General features: G+C 39.3%; 1 protein-coding gene across 1 annotated transcript in view; it reads left to right on the forward strand.

Moving 5' to 3' along the window:
* Nucleotides 1-17,817, forward strand: part of LOC136863499 (discoidin domain-containing receptor 2) — a 770,412-nt gene that overhangs the window by 216,093 nt on the left and 536,502 nt on the right. The window contains exon 5 of the mRNA XM_068225966.1: nt 10,232-10,365. Within this exon, the coding sequence (XP_068082067.1) occupies nt 10,232-10,365 (134 nt within the window). The remainder of the gene's footprint in view (nt 1-10,231; nt 10,366-17,817) is intronic.

The raw sequence follows: 17,817 nt of genomic DNA on the forward strand, positions 1-17,817 counted from the left end.
CTGAACGCAACCCAACTTGGTGTAGATATTAAAATAAGAGCACATTACCACATTAAATAATGAGTATTAGTAAGGTCAGGAAATTCGTTGTCCAATTAGTGGGCAACGCATGAATCGGAAATTGAACTGGTACTTACTACGAGAGATGACAACGACAGTACGAGACGACCAGAAAACAGCAGCTCCTACATCGAACGTGTCCAGATACCAGAATCTACAAATGGGGAGCTAATGGTTTAGATTACTGCAACTCTCCGCATAACAGTTCATTTTATTAAATTTTATTTCATTAATTTTTTTTGTTTCCGTAAGTTCAGTTTTCGAAAATATGCCTCACGTTTATCATCCTAATAAATAGTTATTTTAATTGCCACTTTCATAAATTCTTATTAATGATACTTAAATTTTTAATTTGAGTGTGCTTAATGGTTAGTGTTCAGTCACCTCTGGGAGTATCTAGAGTCTCACAACTTATTACTATAATTTATCAACTTGTCTTCAAGCGATAAGTTTCAAGGCTGGCGCCCAGGAGATATTGCTTATTGAGAGGGAAATGAGCGAGTATTTATTTATATTGAAATTACGGTGACTCGGCACGTCACAGGTTCAACAGTTTTTGAGAAAAATGCACCTACGAAGAATTTGCACAATACCATGCACTCACTGATATTTTGATCTAATGTACATCACGTGAATTGTGTTGATAATAACTCTGTGTTATTTCAATATTATAATTATTTTGCTTTTAATATGGCAATGGTAATAGTAAAATATCCGTATCCGTGATCTTAATAATAATAATAATAATAATAATAATAATAATAATAATAATAATAATAATAATAATAATAATAATAATAATGTTAATGTTAATTGCTTTACGTTCCACTAACTACTTTAGCGGTTTTTGGAGACGCCGAGGTGCCAGAATTTTGTCCCTCAGGAGTTCTTTTGCATGCCAGTAAATCGACCGACACGAAGCTGACGTTTTTTGCGCACTTTCAAATATCACCGAACTGAGCCAGAATCGAACCTGCCAAGTTGGAGTCAGAAGGCCAGCGCCTCAACCGTCTGAGCCACTCAGCCCAGCAACCATGATCTTCTGAGGGGCCGATGTCCTAGATGTTAGGTCCCTTTGAACACCAGGCATCATCATCATCATCATATTCTGAGGGGCATGGTTTTTCAAAATGATATTGTCCCATTTGAAGTAACATTGCTGTTTAATTACATCAGATTTTATGATAAAAAATGAGCAATAGAGGCAATTGTTAAACGAAAAATCTTCATCCAATACGTAGTGAAAAAATAAAGAATATTGTGATTGACGTTTCTTTGGTGTTTCTGTCTTTCATCAAAGAGGAGCTAAAAGCGTTCCCATAGGAGCGTTCTTCGTAATAGCGTCCAGTAGTGGTGAACACGCAATGTACCTGGAAGCGGGTGTAAATGTGTGATGGACCATGTACAGGGTAGCTTATCCCAATCCATTATATCTAGCGGGAATGACACCCCAACAGCACATCAGGCCAACGACTGCTGTTTAATATGATGTAGATGGCTATGAAGTTTAGTCCTGCTATATCTACCTCATAGTAAATTGGTTTCCGAACTTCCGATACAAGCACGGTGGTGATATTCCCGTGAAAACATTTTCAGCTAGAATGTGCTGCGCTTCGTTGAGAGCTGAATGACGAGATCAATCTGCTGTAAGATAAACCTACCGTCTCCTTATTTTTCTTCATCAGTAATGTAATTGATTAGCTCTCTTAATGGCCTTTTCTCTGTTCCTTCATCGGAGTTCTTTCCCGACTTGATTTCTTTTGGATCAACGTTAATTTGCTCCCCGCATTACTACAGTCAACCCCAAAACTTGTCTTTAATAGCTTTAACCCTTTCTGGACGTTTTATGCTCTCAGTTCTGTATATTGCTGAAGGATTCAGGGGCACACAAATACAAAAACTTTAGTACTATATAGTAATATTCCAAATCCTTTATATCCTTAATATGACCGGCAACACACTTCCACTTTTTACAAGGAATTTAATGTTGCTGCAGGTGAGAGGCAAAGTTTTCATTGAAATAGGCCTATGTATCACTTTGTCGGGTACCTTAGACTAGTCGAGCCGGTAAACACATGTTGTTTCACCCGGAACGGCGTAGGTTCGATTACGTATCAGAAAGTAGAAGAAATTAGAAAATGTATTTTCTCTTCTGAAGAGGTACATGACGCAGATATGCACTTAAAAGTGATTCTGGGGCAAAATTCGGCTAAGAATAGAGGCACCACTCTCTCCCACTGATAGCCTAGGTTACGAATAATAGACTCCTTTACCTTCCAGCAATACAAGAGCTTTCGTGCCCTATGCCGGGATAGATTAGGCTTTGCATGGCTTAGCTCCTCACAGAGCGTCATTACAAGAAATATTTTCCTGTGAATGTCTACACAAGATCAGAAGCTCAGAACGGTAGCCTAATGAACTTACAAGTATCTGTCATGAATAGACGTCAAAATGACTGAAATTTCAGGTGCTGTATCGAAAATCACTATCATAGTGAAATGGTACTGGAATGGATATCATAACTGAATACGCAGTAAAATGCACTTAATACGTGGGAAACGAAGAAGTTCCACTATCATAGTGTGATTGCTGCCTGGGTGACTGACTACCTTGGATCGTGTAGGGGTATTTCAGTCGCCTTGAAAAAGAATACTGCAATGTATTCTAAACGTCGGCAAACTGTACGTAATGTACAAATAACAACAACACGGTTCAACCCGGAAAATAACTAAATAATGTCAGAATTTATGTTTCAATGGGTATAGAGGGGGTAAGGAAGAGGAAATGGTACTGGAATGGCTATCATAATTGAATACGATGAAGTTTCAGTTTTGATGAACTGTGTTTTATAAGAAGCGAATTTAGTTTTTAAACCAAATTCTTCCTACATAAGTCAGCATTTTGCACATGAATTAATTTTATATTATATTTAAATAACTGTTGCGTAAATTGATTTTATCACACTGCAAGGTATTAAGAAGACACACAAAGAAAGAAATCCATGTCAATAGAAATGAGATTGAATATGAAAAATGACCACTTTTCTTTGTAACTGAGAGCACTAATTACATGGTTATTTATAGGATAATAATCGTATTCCAAGAAACTCGAATATGTTCTGAGGGAACAATCATTAAATATCCGTCCTAATATTAGTATAACTTGTAAACAATTGGCATTTACCGCAGCAGACTGATAAAATGGCTGCTCCATGTAACATTATAGATGTATTCAGAAATGAAATAGCGTATCTTCATCTCGGAAACCGAGTACCAACTACTGTATCGAAGTGGTTAAGAATTACATCTTCACCGTTCTACGCGAGCAATTCCGAAGTTTCTCACGTGAATGGACAACGTCACCTTACTTCAGTCCAATCAACAAACATAAGAGATTCCAAGTTCATGTGGATCAAGCAGTAAGAACATTAGAATGGATCGCCACATTTGGAAGCCCCATAGTGAAATTTTCAGTGCTGCTAGAAACAATACAGACTGTATACACTATTTTACCACTTTCTTCCATACTCAGTTCGGGAAGAATGCGATCCGTTATGACCTGGCGTGTGATCCCTGGAACTAGTGTGCGTTATTGACACTCTCTTTGAATGTGCAGATAGTCCCTGGCCAACTTATCAAGCTGTCCGAATGAATATCGGATTATTTTCCTCCATCGAAATATTTTCTCTAGTGGTAAACGTCAATCAGGTTGCGAAACTGTTCACTACGTCCTCATCTCATTAATTCGCAGAAAGGAAAATGTTGAACTTCGTCTTTTACATTCTACATTGATCACTCGGCCATGAGGGACACTTTTTATTACCTCTCCTATTTAATCATCATCACAAAAATATTCCTAGCCAGCTGAGTATCTCAATGAATTATTTGCTCACTTCTAGTCATTTAGCCTATGGGATATAACAACACAGATCGCAATCATTTAAGAATTATTAAACATGAGAGACCTGAATCAAAATATTTGTTGATTTAGAGGCATATTAATGATCTCTTTCTCAGGGAACAATTTTTCACTACGGCATCTGATAACAGGTGAAGGTACTTTTAACACTGAGCATAATCACTACATTTGTATTTCTGGAAATCGGACCTATACTTGCCTAATCTTGCCTCATTCGTTACTGTAACCGAGTGAAAGTCAATCAAGATGTTTGCACATGAATGTCTAAATCCTCTCGACTTCTAAATTAATTGTATTTATTATAAACGAAGGGAGATTTTCCAGAGATATAGTCGTCAGTTCCCAAAACGTTTATCGAAAAATCAACGTCTCATTCAATCAAGACACTAAAAAAAAGTTTAATGACCCCATGGGCTGGTACATTTAACGATTTAATTACAGTGAACCTGGTTTTATTAATAGGAGATTAACACATAAATCGCACTGTAGACTCCTCAGAATTTTTGAAATACTTTCCATGTGATGTTATGCGCCACTTGTGGTTTGTCTCTCCGAAAACAAAATTTACAAACGTATTTAAAACACTCATAATTACAGGTATGCCATACAGTTCGGTGGCAATGAAGGACACTTTGTCTGAGGAATTTGGTCACCTGATAGCTGGAATGTTCCCTCACTGATGTGACTTTCTAAGTCTCTAGCATCCTAGTTAGGCAACTGAAACATGTGTATCAAATGAACCAAGACTGAAGGACATCCATTAGGTTGATCAATGATCAAGTGATATAGATGGTGACCAAAGGTTGCATCAAGCTGTTGATGTCGGGAAAGTCTCCATCGTTCCTTCCTCAGATGATCCAGAAAGCCGGTGAGTGTGAAGAACATTGGTTGCTTATAGCCAGAAAGGTTACATAATGAATGGCAGCGGCTAGAAACCATAGGACTGCGTTCCTTTCCTTGCGCGATCGTTGCGGAACGTCAAATTGCAGAATCGCTTGTTGGAGAGAATTATCAGACTCTGTACACTGTACTTTGGTAACAACTTTCAACGTCCATTTCCATATGACAGTAGCATTTAGGCACGTAGTAATCCGGTGAACCAAGGTGTCTGTAGAATCACAGAGAGAGCATCTGTCATCCACCAGCTGCTCATGTCTTTTCAGTTTTTCACATGTAGGGATGATTTCATTTAGATAACTGTATACCGACACTCTCCATTCTTGGGGTAGCCACCGATTGCAGGTATTTTGCCAGATTAGTTGATAGTTCCTAGTGGGATGTTTTAGTTGAATGTTCAGCTGGAAGTGTCTATTTTGAAGCAGGAAGTTGTAGAGCTGTTTCACGTGATCAAAGGAGCCGTCTAAGACTTGGTTATGCGGAAGCTGTTCAATAATTGCTAGTGCTCTCTTGCAACAATATTTGAATTCACGGGATCTTCGGAAATTGAGATCTTCTCTTATCTGACTGAAGTGACAATCGAAGGATTCTCCCCTCATATGCATTGCCTTGATGACGTGTTTGAAGAAGAGGGAACTACATTTCAGTTCCACTTCATACAGCCCCAAACCGCCAAGATGTTCCTTTAAATTTAACTGTTCTCGTCGCACTCTGTACCAAAAGCCTTTCCAAAGATAGTAGCCAATTGACATTTCTATGCGTTGACAGATAACATGCGGAGCAGGTAGTATTTGTGCGATGTACCAGATTTTAGATAAGGCGTTAGTGTTAATAAACCAAGTTTTTTGAAATAAATTGAGCCTTCATGCGAGATTTTCTGCAAACTGGAAGCGAATCTCGTTCAAGAGAGCATTCCAATTTAGTTCTATTGTCTCGAGTATGTTCTTGCAGAAGGTGATACCCAAGATTTTGCACTTGTTGGTTGGAGGAATACCGATCTCGTCTGCACGAATAGTGCGTCGCTCCGATCCTAGTAGGAGCAGGGAAGACTTTTCAAAATTTACCTTTGCCCCTTATGCAGTTGAAAATTCCACCAGCACACGACGCACGTCTGATAGATCATCGCCAGCGGTAAGAAGTAACGTCAAATCGTCTGCATAAGCACGCAACGTAAAGTGTTCATTGTTTAAACGAAAGCCATTCAGAGTGCTGTCCAGTCTCCGGATAAGTGGTTCCATGGTTAAGATAAAGAGCAACATTGACAGTGGACATCCTTGGCGTACAGACCTATTAATTGGAATTCGACGGGACAAATGGCCGTTGATCAGCAGCCGTGATGTAGCCGTAAGGTACATGCGCTTTAAGGCCGTTACAAGTTGTGCAGGAAACCGAAGATGACTTAGGATTCTCCAAAGATAATCATGCGAAATCCTGTCAAAGGCTTTGCTGAAATCTATGTTGGCAATTGCAGCAGGCTCTTCAGGAAAAACAGAATAATAAAGAATTAAGTCACGGACTGCCAACAAATTATGCATAATTGTCCTACCTGAAACCCGACACGTTTGGCCAGTACCAATCACTGTAAGAATAATCTGTTTTATTATATTCGCTACCACTTTAGCAAATAATTTATAATCAGTATTTAGGGTAGTTATTGGTCTATAATACGACACATATTGGCAGCGTACTGTCTTCGGAATCATTATAAAAATGCCTTCCGTGAATGTGGGCGGAAATCCTTCACGGAATGCATGGTTAAGAACTTGGGTAAGGTCATCTCCAATCATAGACCAGAAGTGTTTGTACCATTCATAAGGGAAGCCATCCATTCCGGAGGTCTTATTAGGAGCAGCTTTCTTGAGAACGTGTTATAATTCCTCTTTGGTGATAGGTCTCATGAGGAAGGAGCGATCGTCTTCATCGACGTACGTTTCTACAAGGGAAAGCATGTTGTCCACACCTATGCCAGACACGTCATCGTCTGCAAACATTTCGTGGAAGTATCGTTCACCCTCGCGTAGCAATTCATCTTTGGAGTTAAGAATGTTCCCCTGAGGGTCTATCCACTGGTGTATAAATTGTCGATTAGCTGATTTACGCATCTTTGCTACGTGGTCTAAAGATATCCTTCCCTTGTCCAAGAGGGAAGATCTTTTAAAGTGTTGCTGAAGACGTTGTAAATGTTGTTCATTGAACCGAAAGATGGTCTGTTTAATCGTTTTCATTTCATTGGACACATTTTCTCCACGTCTTTCTTTGGAATGTAAATCGCACATTACCCGCTCATAGAATTCTAGACTGTAATGACGTTCCCGCCGGTGTCCATAATCTATGTTCCTTGCCACTGATTTCATAGCCGGTTTCAATTTCTCCATCCACCAGTCCATAATATTCCTATAACGCGAAAGACTGCTTTTGCACTGATGATACGTAACACTAAATCGCTAAACATCTTCCTCAGCCCTAAAAACTTGTTTATTCACTTTCCAAATCCCCCTTCTTGGCTGAGAAATGGGTAATTTGGCAAAGTTTAACGTAAAGATTACGCTATGATGATCACCGAATGCAACTGGTACGACTCTGCAGTATTCTAGAATATGTGCCTTTGTTGCAGAGGTATACGCTCTGTCTATCCTAGATTTTGTATCACCGCGGCAAAATGTGTATTCAACACGAGGAGCATAAGGTGTCTCCCAGACATCAGTCAATGGCATTCTTTGTACTAACATTTTCAGTCTGGGCAGAAGTTAAAAACACCTGTTGAGTCACGTGGTTGTAAAATGCAATTGAAGTCGCCCACCAGAAGAACAGTATTCGGCGTCACTATATGTGGTAGAATGTCCTGAGTGAAAAATGAATTCCGTTCCTATTTAAACAAGGAACCAGATGGACTGTACACGTTAATGATCGAGATATTATTGAAGGAGGCTGATAATATTCTTCCCGTGTGGTCCATTGTAATGTCCGTTAGGTTAATCCCTTTCCTATACACAATAGCAGTTCCTCGAGCACTATCACCAATGTTTACTACATAATCATAATTTAAAAATAAGCCCAAATGACTGCTGTTCACTTCTTGTAACAAAACAATATCAACATCATACTCCTTTAAAAAACGTCCCAATAGACCTAATGTTGTGTCACTTCTCACTCCGTTTATGTTAAAAGTGGCGAAAGTCGTTAGAACTGAAGGCATAACAAGAAGACAGAGTAACGATAGAAACATGAGATTGATAAACATTTTGGTCGACGGCAAAAATCACCTTCCCCCTAACTATTTTTTATGTGACTTAGGGTGGTCTTCCATCCGCTCAACACTTTTCCGAGGCGTACGCAAGCGAGGATGTCTACTACTTTTCACTGTCAACTCGGGTCGCTCCTCGTGGGAGACCGCCTCACCTTGCACCTGTTTTGAAGTCAAGTTACGCTGGCTTTGGTGGGGCTGTGCTATGTTACTCTCTTGCTGTTCTACTACTTGATCAGTGCCCATCAGGTCCGAAATACGTATAGTATTCCCTTGGGAGTTAGTTGTAGTAGAAGTGCATACAGGAAGATTCTTGCTGAGATGGAGACATTCCCATATCTTGATTGGAGGATGGGATGGAAATATCAGTAACCTGGGAAGAAGGCGCATGATCACCGGTGAGTTCATTTGTCGATGACAGAACGGAATTGTGAGAAGGGGATACACTACTGTCCATTTTCATCCGTTTAGTTGTTGTTTCTTGAAGAGTAGGAAACTCTGTGGGGTCAGCCGCACGAACTTGTGTGTTGTTTACGTTCCGCACTTCGCCGGGTTGAGTTGGGGTCGCTGTGTTGTCAGTCAAGGTTACTGGAACAGGGCCCGGTTGACTAGTCGCTAACGCACTTGAGTCACCTGTATCAGCTGCAGTGTTGACAAGCCTCCTCTCGCCTAACCTAGTCTAACGTAAGGGACATTCTGGTCGCAAATGAGTTGTGGAATTACAGGCTAGATATGTACGCACTTGCCCATCATAAATAATTTGCGCACGGTATCTTTCAATATAAATGAAAGATGGATTAGATGTTTTAATTTCCATTCGAAAAGCACGTATCCCGTTATGCACTCTGAAGGCATATTGCTGAGACCATTCTTCTCTCCTGTGCTCGATAATTTTGCCGTTTTTACTTAGTACCGAGTTAAAAGATTCTATCGGGACTTATGGTGGTACATTTAACACTCGAACCGTTTTCTGTACTGTTTCCTCATCACTGATTTTAACCTTCCCTATTCGACCATCCTGCATGTCATATTGTGTGTACCCTGATAGTTATAAACCAGTCTTTCAAAAAGAGTAGTTGATATTACCTTGATGAAGGCGGCATTTTCAAGGTTATCCAGCTGAATCATTTCTGTCTGGTCCTCATGGAGTTTCGAGTAGTGTTGGATCCATTCATGAGTTTCCCATGCCGGAGGTCTGTTGTCTCGTTCGAAGGTACATTTCAAGGTATTTTTACGCGTGAATCTTGTTGCCATGTTTTTTTTCTGCGTAGTAGCACAATGAAATCACATGAATTACAGTTAACTATCAAAGTTATTAGACTTGTTTACATTACTGTTGTACTGTTCAATACAACACACGCTGAGAACACGGCACACACACGGAGCGCAGGCACGTTACCTTTCTCTCACCACGTGTAGCGGCCAACTAGCACAGTTCAGTTAATAGCAAATATATTCTTTGGAGAAGTCATCTCAAATAAGAACTTCGTGAGCAATCAAGCCTATCTACACCTCGGACTAAAATCCATCATGTTTTGGATATCTGAGCCATTTTGAAACAATTTCATATTAAAGGCACATCCCTAATAATCAAGTATGATTGTAGTGAAAGTAATGGATAAGGAAATTAATTTTCCTCAAAGCAGAACTGTATTACCAATATTGCTGTCTACATTACGGCGACTGCAGCACTCCTTGCAATGAAAGGCAAATCTATATGACCTAAGTATAAGCACAGTAAAAAATGTGTGTCTCATATACATCATTGAAGTGATTCCGATTCGTTACGAAACATCATATATACGAGTATTAACAACAAATGAAGTGTCTTTGCTAATGTTTGTCACAGTACCTTTCCGTTTACTAGTACGAGGTTCTCAGATGTAAATGTTTAAAGTTTCTTGAAGAAGAAATTACATTTCTAGTCACCAAACGTCTTTACCTTTTTGTCTGTGTATGTTTAATGACTAGTGTTACGACGAGATAAATTACCAGGATTTCAATTACCATCAGTTTTGTACTTCGGAATTTTTCGAAAAACTGCCAGTATAGATATAGGTTTATATCTGTGCTCTCTTCCTCACAATCTTATATTTTATGATTTCTTTTCAGATGGTCGCTGGGTTGGGTGGCAGAACGATACACGACCAGGACAACCTCTGGAAATCACATTCGAATTTGACGGTCCACGTGAATTTTCTGCAGCGCATATGAACACCAACAACATGTTCAGCCGAGGTGTACAGGTCTGTTGTGAAATATTCCATGATATTATGAGTAAATGCAATATTTGAGAAAATTCTGCATGTGTACATTTTCCAGAAATACACTGTATTTAGCATGTTTTATTCACTCAAAACATACTTTGATATATCATATTCGATTCTCATAGAACAAATGGTATTTTATGTCATTTTTATTTAAGTGTGCGAATATAAAGCCAAGGATTAGGCAGTGTACTAGAATGTACTTTGCGACTATTGAAAATATGACGAAGTGTACGCATAAAGATTGATTAAATTAGTGGCACGAAGGTAAGGGTTATTCTGCCCGAAGGCAGGTCCGAACCTCCGCAGAGGTGTTTCTGAGCCGGAGTTTACGTGCGGTAGGGTGGCCAGTTCCTTTCCGCTCCTCCATTCCCTTACCCCCCACCAACAGCGCGTTGCAACCCATCCAATTTCTGACCAGGCCCAATGTTGCTTAACTTCGGAGATCTCACGGGATCCGGTGTTTCAACATGGCTACGACCGTTGGCAGTGGCACGAAGTAGTACAAATAGTAAGGTGTGACGTGTATCAGTTTACGGACATTGAAGTTTTTATTCTGATATTATGATTACTCTTCGGAATTTTTTTAAAACTAATTTCCGTCGAACACAATAACAATACACGACAATAAGGACACGATATCCGTCGACGTTGTGTAGTAGTTTAGTCAAGTCAACTCGTGTCGTCACCCAGAGGTGGTGCAGCTTTTTTTCTGGTACACTCCTATTGGAGGTGAGATGTATGCACCATTTTAACCACATAACAGACCTCCTGCCATTCTTAAATTTCTGATAGTACTGGAAATCGAACCCGGGCCACCCAGGATGGCAGCTGAAAGCACTAACCGTTACGCTACGGAGACGAACTGTAGTTATAGTACAATCAATCAAATAGTACAGATTGTCTGATATTCATCCACATGGAATTACTGTATCATCAAAATTGAATAAAATATACTCGTGGCTCAACAGCTCATCGAGATATGTCGCATGGACTGTTGCCCAGTCAGACGGACAGCAGATATTATAGAGTCCTGTAGTCGTCATTGTGAAGTTCTCAGCTGTACTGCTTAGCTTTTACGACCGTGTGCACTGCCTCTTATATCACACAGCTTCTAATAATTATGCTATTGGCTTTACGTCCCACTAACTACTTTTACGGTTTTCGAAGACGCCAAGGTGAATTTAGTCCCTCAGGAGTTCTTTTACGTGCCAGTAAATCTACCGACACGATGTTGACGTATTTGAGCACCTTCAAATACCACCGGACTGAGCCAGGTTCGAACCTGCCACATTGGGGTCAGAAGGCCAGCGCCTCAACCGTCTGAGACACTCAGCCCGGCATGCAGTTCTCAGTTTATCTCGTGAGGCTAATTCAAACCTATTCCAGCATTCAGTCCAGAAATAAAATGCTTAGACTGGCCAGATATCCAATACGGAACCTCCGAGTATGAGGCAGGCACGCTCCCCCTACACAACGTGGTTGGCATGGAACTATCAGTCGTATTACGTAAAGCTAATTGGTGCAAAGAAAGCTATATCGGGTTTCCTTTCAGCCACAAATATAGATTGATGAAAAAGTTGAAAATGGCGTCCCTAAATTTAAGTTAACTGTAATCAGAATTTACTATCTGCTCATTTCGGCGGCTAACAAGCCTAAAATGTGTTCAAGACACGAAACGTTTCACGATTTACATTGTAATGGAATATGAAAAGTTATTTGTTTATTATTTAGCTTATGTTAAATTACACGATATATAAAGTGAAATAAAACAAAATAAAATAAAATAAAATAAAAAATGACAGTTTGGGTTGTAACCATCTAAAAAGGAAAACAATCAACTGGGCAGTTGAAGTATTCAAAGTTTTATATCTAAAATGTCAAGCCACTCTATAGCCATTTTGGAGGCCAGATCAAAGTCTTTCAGCGGACCCAAGTACGCCCTGTTACGACATTCAGTAACAATTTGCGGGATACTCTGTTTCTCCGCACTACAGTCACAGTAAGGTGAAGTTCTCATGCCCCACTAAAGGTCTATTTACATTTAGCAGTTACGTGACCGTGACGTGACCGTGAAATGACCGGACCATAATCCCACCGTCCGTGATCTCACAGTGCTATCCATTCACACTATAACGTGGCGTGATCGGCATCAGCCAGTGTTTTCTCTAGTACCACGGAAAGTGGCGAAACTCTTGTTTTGGATGAAGAGGAGGAGCAACAAGTGAGAAAACGGAAGTGGGTCCACCAGGCCTGGAACAAGAGAAGAGCATAAGGGGAATTTGCCACCCTTTATAAGGAATTGATGGACGATGGATCAAAATTTCACGAATACTTTAGACTATCAGAACATGCATTTAACCTTCTGTTGAACAAACTGGAAGTCAATCTGAAGAAACAGGACACAAAATGGAGAAAAGCCATTTAACCGACGGAACGAATCGCAGATTGCTTGAGGTATGTAAGGTAGAATAGCATTACAATATAAACTTTTGACATTTTATTTTGAAAACAATAAAAAACATTTCAACTTCAACTAAGTGTACAAATATTTTGAATAATTTCTATACCGTACAATAATTTGTTGTAATTTTAAACTGAAGTGGTATATTACAAATATTTGGTAACATAAAATATTATTTTGATCAAAGTATACGAAAGACATTTTCATACTTTAAAACACTCATCTGTAAAAATGTAGGTCATCAACTCTTTAGGTCAAAGAGACTAAAAACCTCTAGGTGGATGTAATAAATCTTTACGTGGATCCCATAAGTTTGTAAACTTACTGTACGAAAGTTAGCCATGCTTACTGTATAAATTCATAAAATTAATAAAAACTTATTTACTTACCAGTTGTTTTCATTTCTTCTTCTGTTTTACTCCACATTTTCTTCTTAAAATCTCTCTCAATGTACTTGGGGTTGAACAGTTCATACAACACAGGATAATTGCGCACTAGTCCATTAAGCTTTTCATCATTCATCTTTGATAAAAGGACGTTCGAAATTAATTGTAACTTGTATAAATACGCCCGTGGCACGGCCGTGAAATGAGAAAAATATTGCCGGGAACTAACCTGACTCTCACTGTACGGTGCCGGCGGGAGCACTGACCGCACTAACATGGACCGGCACCGGGCGAGTATGAACACCGCCACTCAATTTCCTACAAGAATATCTTCGGGCTCGCCGGTCGGAGCACGTGCCGGTCACGCCACGGTCACGTCACTCCTAAGTGTAAACACACCTTTATACAGCAGCGAGCCACATCTCCCATGGCTGGTCCGTAGCCTGTTAAGGTGCATCAACGTTTAACGTGGCAGATCAAAAGCTGCTGGTTGATGTTGGGTATTAAACAGAGACTGCCACTCCCTCGGAGCTGCATTGTTCCATTCCTTTCTCCATTCTAATGAATATCTGCAAATCGTCAGAGTGCGAAGGAGTAGGAAACTGATTTTAGGAGTAATGGAAAATAAAAGTGGAATATGCTCTTCGTAATTTACTGTTCTCACAGGTGAAAATTCATTTTAAAGTCATCGTAAATAGTACCGTACTTAATGCTTGCGAAAACTTTCTGATAACCTTGGGTGATTGTGGTTTCTGTAATTTCACGCGTATATTAAATTGCTTAGACCATAGCGCATATGTCAAGCGCCATTCTGACAGTAACCTTGATAAAAGTATGACACCGTAGAAAAGCATTCCTGAGGTTGGGAAAAGTGGAATTCGAAACACTTTTCTTTCCCTTTTGGTAACATGAAGCTGCACGAACTCTGCTCCAATTCTCAAGGCGGTGCTTAAACACTTCACTATAGAGGCGGAAATCGAACTTGCAAAACAAGTGGAAAGCCTCTAGTAGATGACAGTGATCTGTTTTTAGTCGTTGGAGTGGAGGAATGAAGCGGAAGAATAAGAGATTTATTCTTTATGCGGTAATCTATAATTGCACATGTAGACATATCGACGGCTTACTTCTAAAACCTCGTAAGTCCCAATGCTCTTCCTATCCATCATATTCCTTAAGACTGGTCACGCCTTCCAGCCACATATTGATATGCAGCCCATTAGAACAAGGTTCGTTGTGTTCATTTTCCTATGGTTGTGTAAAGGAAAATGAACCTTAAATACATTATACCCTAGGAGTGTGCAAATTCGCTTGCAAGCAACATCCCCGCAATACGGTATGATAAGGTCTAGTTTCCTTTACACATTAGCACAGAAAAATGAACACTAAGAAAATTATTCTGATGGACTTCATATAAATGTGTGGTTGGTAGGCGTGACCAGTACTAAGGGATATAATGGGTATGAAGAGCGTTGGGACATACGAGGTCTTAGAAGTAAGCCGTCGATATACACATCTACGAAGTTCGGAAAAAATTACCATAGTCATTCCAGTGGCATATTCCCACCTAACCAAGTGTAGGGTTTGTCTCTTACTGGCCTCAATTAAAAATGATGGAACTTCGTTGGAATTTCGCTCTGTAACAGCTGTCTATGGGAAAACACCAGCTCTCTGAGGACAAAACCTAGGTTTTTGAAGGATTCCCCTTGATTTTTGTTTGATGATAATAATAATAATAGCCGTCTTTTCAGTGTGATGAATAAGTCAATTAGACAAAGTAATGCTGTAGTTTCAGACTGCATGAGGGGGCGTGGCACATTGGCAGCTGCCACAGATAGCTTTTAATTTCTATGGACAACAAACAAGACCGTCTACACACAATTGTGTTCCAATGTTCGCTCATTACATTTTGTAGACATGTAGCGATTCCGAGCGGGAAAAATACTTCACTAGTTATATAAACAAATACTTTATTTTCCCTTTGCAGCAATTGTGTAATGATATATAAATGACAACCAATGTAAGCTGTTACAGTTATATTCGTTATAGCTGTGAATATTGTAATAATAAACGTGGAAGAGGTGCCTGCCAGAGTGAAACAGCAACACGTGGTCCCAATGTGTAAATAGTAACTTATGTTACTTCTGTTAGAGTAAATAGTGCGAAGTAGTTGCTACCACTGTCATAAAATAACACGAAGAAGCCCTACAAAAGCAGGAAGGGAAAACATATGATGCTAGAGAATTTTAATGGTTATGTGTCTTGAACTAACATTCTTTTAATAACATTTCAATAAAATCCATAATCCCGGTTCGTTTTCCTAAATTCAATGCCAACGTTTTAAACCTAAATGTTCAAAAATCTCAGTGATTTTTTAGGACGTTGTCATAAGGTATCTTCTTCTTCTGTACATTAATATTGTACGAAATTATTTTTCTGTTTTATTATGATATATTTGTACAGGAAATTAAATAAAATTTGCTTTAAATTTCAAATAAAAATGAAAGTAAATAAATACAATTCTAAAAATGAATGCACAGAACTGTTGCACTATATTTTGTCAATGTAGGCCCCTATGTAAATAAAATGGAATGTGAAATTAAGATCTGAATATCAAAAATTGGTTTTCAAGAATACCGTTAAAATCATATTAAGAAGTCAAAATTCAAGAATCAGTGAAGTTCTGAACTTCAAAACTTGGGAATGGCTACATACTTAGATTATTATAATAATGATTTTAGAATTCGCTTGAAATCGACCAAGTAGAAGAAAAGTTCATTTTTTGCCTGGAGTCTCCCCTTAAATCCAGATTTACAATTGCTGACGAACAGTGTTTAGTGCGTTATGTCTTCCGGAGCGAGCGCTAGAACGAGGTTGTTAATATCATCGAACTCTCTTTGGAGTTTAGTTTTGATAATATCAAAATGACTGGGGTATGCACGGTGTTTATGGTGAAATCCCTTATTTAACCAGCCTCTCTGGTGAATTATTGAAAACATGGCTTCTAGGTTTGATTGGTGTATGAGTTTAAGTGGGATTGTCAGACTAAACGTTATATCGTCGCTTCACCGGTAAAACGTTGTATCCCACAAAGCTCTTCCTATCGATTATTCTCCTTAAGACTGGACACGCCTCCCAGCCACGTATGGATATGCATTCCGTCAGAACAATTTTTGTTGTGTTCATTTTCCTATGCCGATGTGTAAAGGAAAATGAACCTTACTGTACCGTACTATAGGAATGTATGTTTGTATCACTTATTTACGCACTCCTAGTGTATAATGCATGTAAGGTTCATTTTCGTTTATTCATCGACATAGGAAAACGAACACAACGGACATTGTTCTGATGGACTGCGTATCCATATGTGGCTGGGAGGCGTGACCAGTCCTAGGGAGAATAATGGATATGAAGAGTATTGTGGGATACAACGTTTTACCGGTTAAGCGGCGATATTATATCTACGGCTTACTTCTAAGATCTCGTACGTCCCAACGCTCTTACTACCGATTATAGTCCTTAAAACTGGCCACGCCTACCAACCACACATTTATATGCAGTCCGTCAGAATAATTTTTGCAGTGTTCATTTTCCTATGCAAAAGTGTAAAGGAAACTAGACCTCACCATACCGTATTGTATGGATGTTGTTTGCAAGCGAATTTGCGTAATCCTACAGAACAATGTATTTAATGTTCATTTTCCATTACAAACAACCATAGAAAAATTAACACAACAAACATTGTTCTGATAGGCTGCATATCCATATGTGGCTGAGAGGCGTGACCAGTCTTACGGGATATAATGGATGGGAAGTGCATTGGGACATACGACGTTTTAGAAGCAAGCCATCGATACTTTACTTAGTGAAGAAAGCAACAGGAGACTACTTCCCTCCTCATTCCCCACGCACCGATCCCTGGGATTTCTAGGACATTTGATAGTAAAACTGTTAGGAATTCAATCAGTATTTGGGCTGAGAACTCAGGATTCGTATACATCAGATACTACACCACAAACTTTATATCAAAAGAAGTGAACATTAATTTTAATGTGATAACCTCTTAGTTTTCTGGAAGTGTTTCCAGAGGTGAAATATTTTAATCAGTAAAGGGTTGTCATTATCCCCCTTCTTTCATCGCCCCGTTAACTATCATTAAACGTGCTGAGTTCACTTAGAAATATATATATCGACGCCTTACTTCTAAGACCTCGTATGTCCCAACGCTCTTCCTTCCCATTATATTCCTTAAGACTGGTCACGCCTGACAGCCACACATTTATATGCAGTTCATCAGAATAATTTTCGTAGTGTTCATTTTCCTGTGCCGATGTGTAAAGCAAACTAGACCTTAAAACACCGTATTGTAAAGATGTTGTTTGCAAGCGAATTTGCGCACTCCTACAGTATAATATATTTAAGGTTCATTTTCCTTTACATATAGCCCTAGGAAAATGAACGCAACGAACATCGTTCTGATGGGCTGCATATCCGCATGTGGCTGGGAGACGTGACCAGTCCTATGGAATATAATGCATAGGAAGAGCATTGGCACATACGAGGTTTTAGAAGTAAGCCATCGAT

This window comes from Anabrus simplex, chromosome 2, assembly GCF_040414725.1.
Source record: "Anabrus simplex isolate iqAnaSimp1 chromosome 2, ASM4041472v1, whole genome shotgun sequence".
Lineage (NCBI taxonomy): Eukaryota > Metazoa > Arthropoda > Insecta > Orthoptera > Tettigoniidae > Anabrus > Anabrus simplex.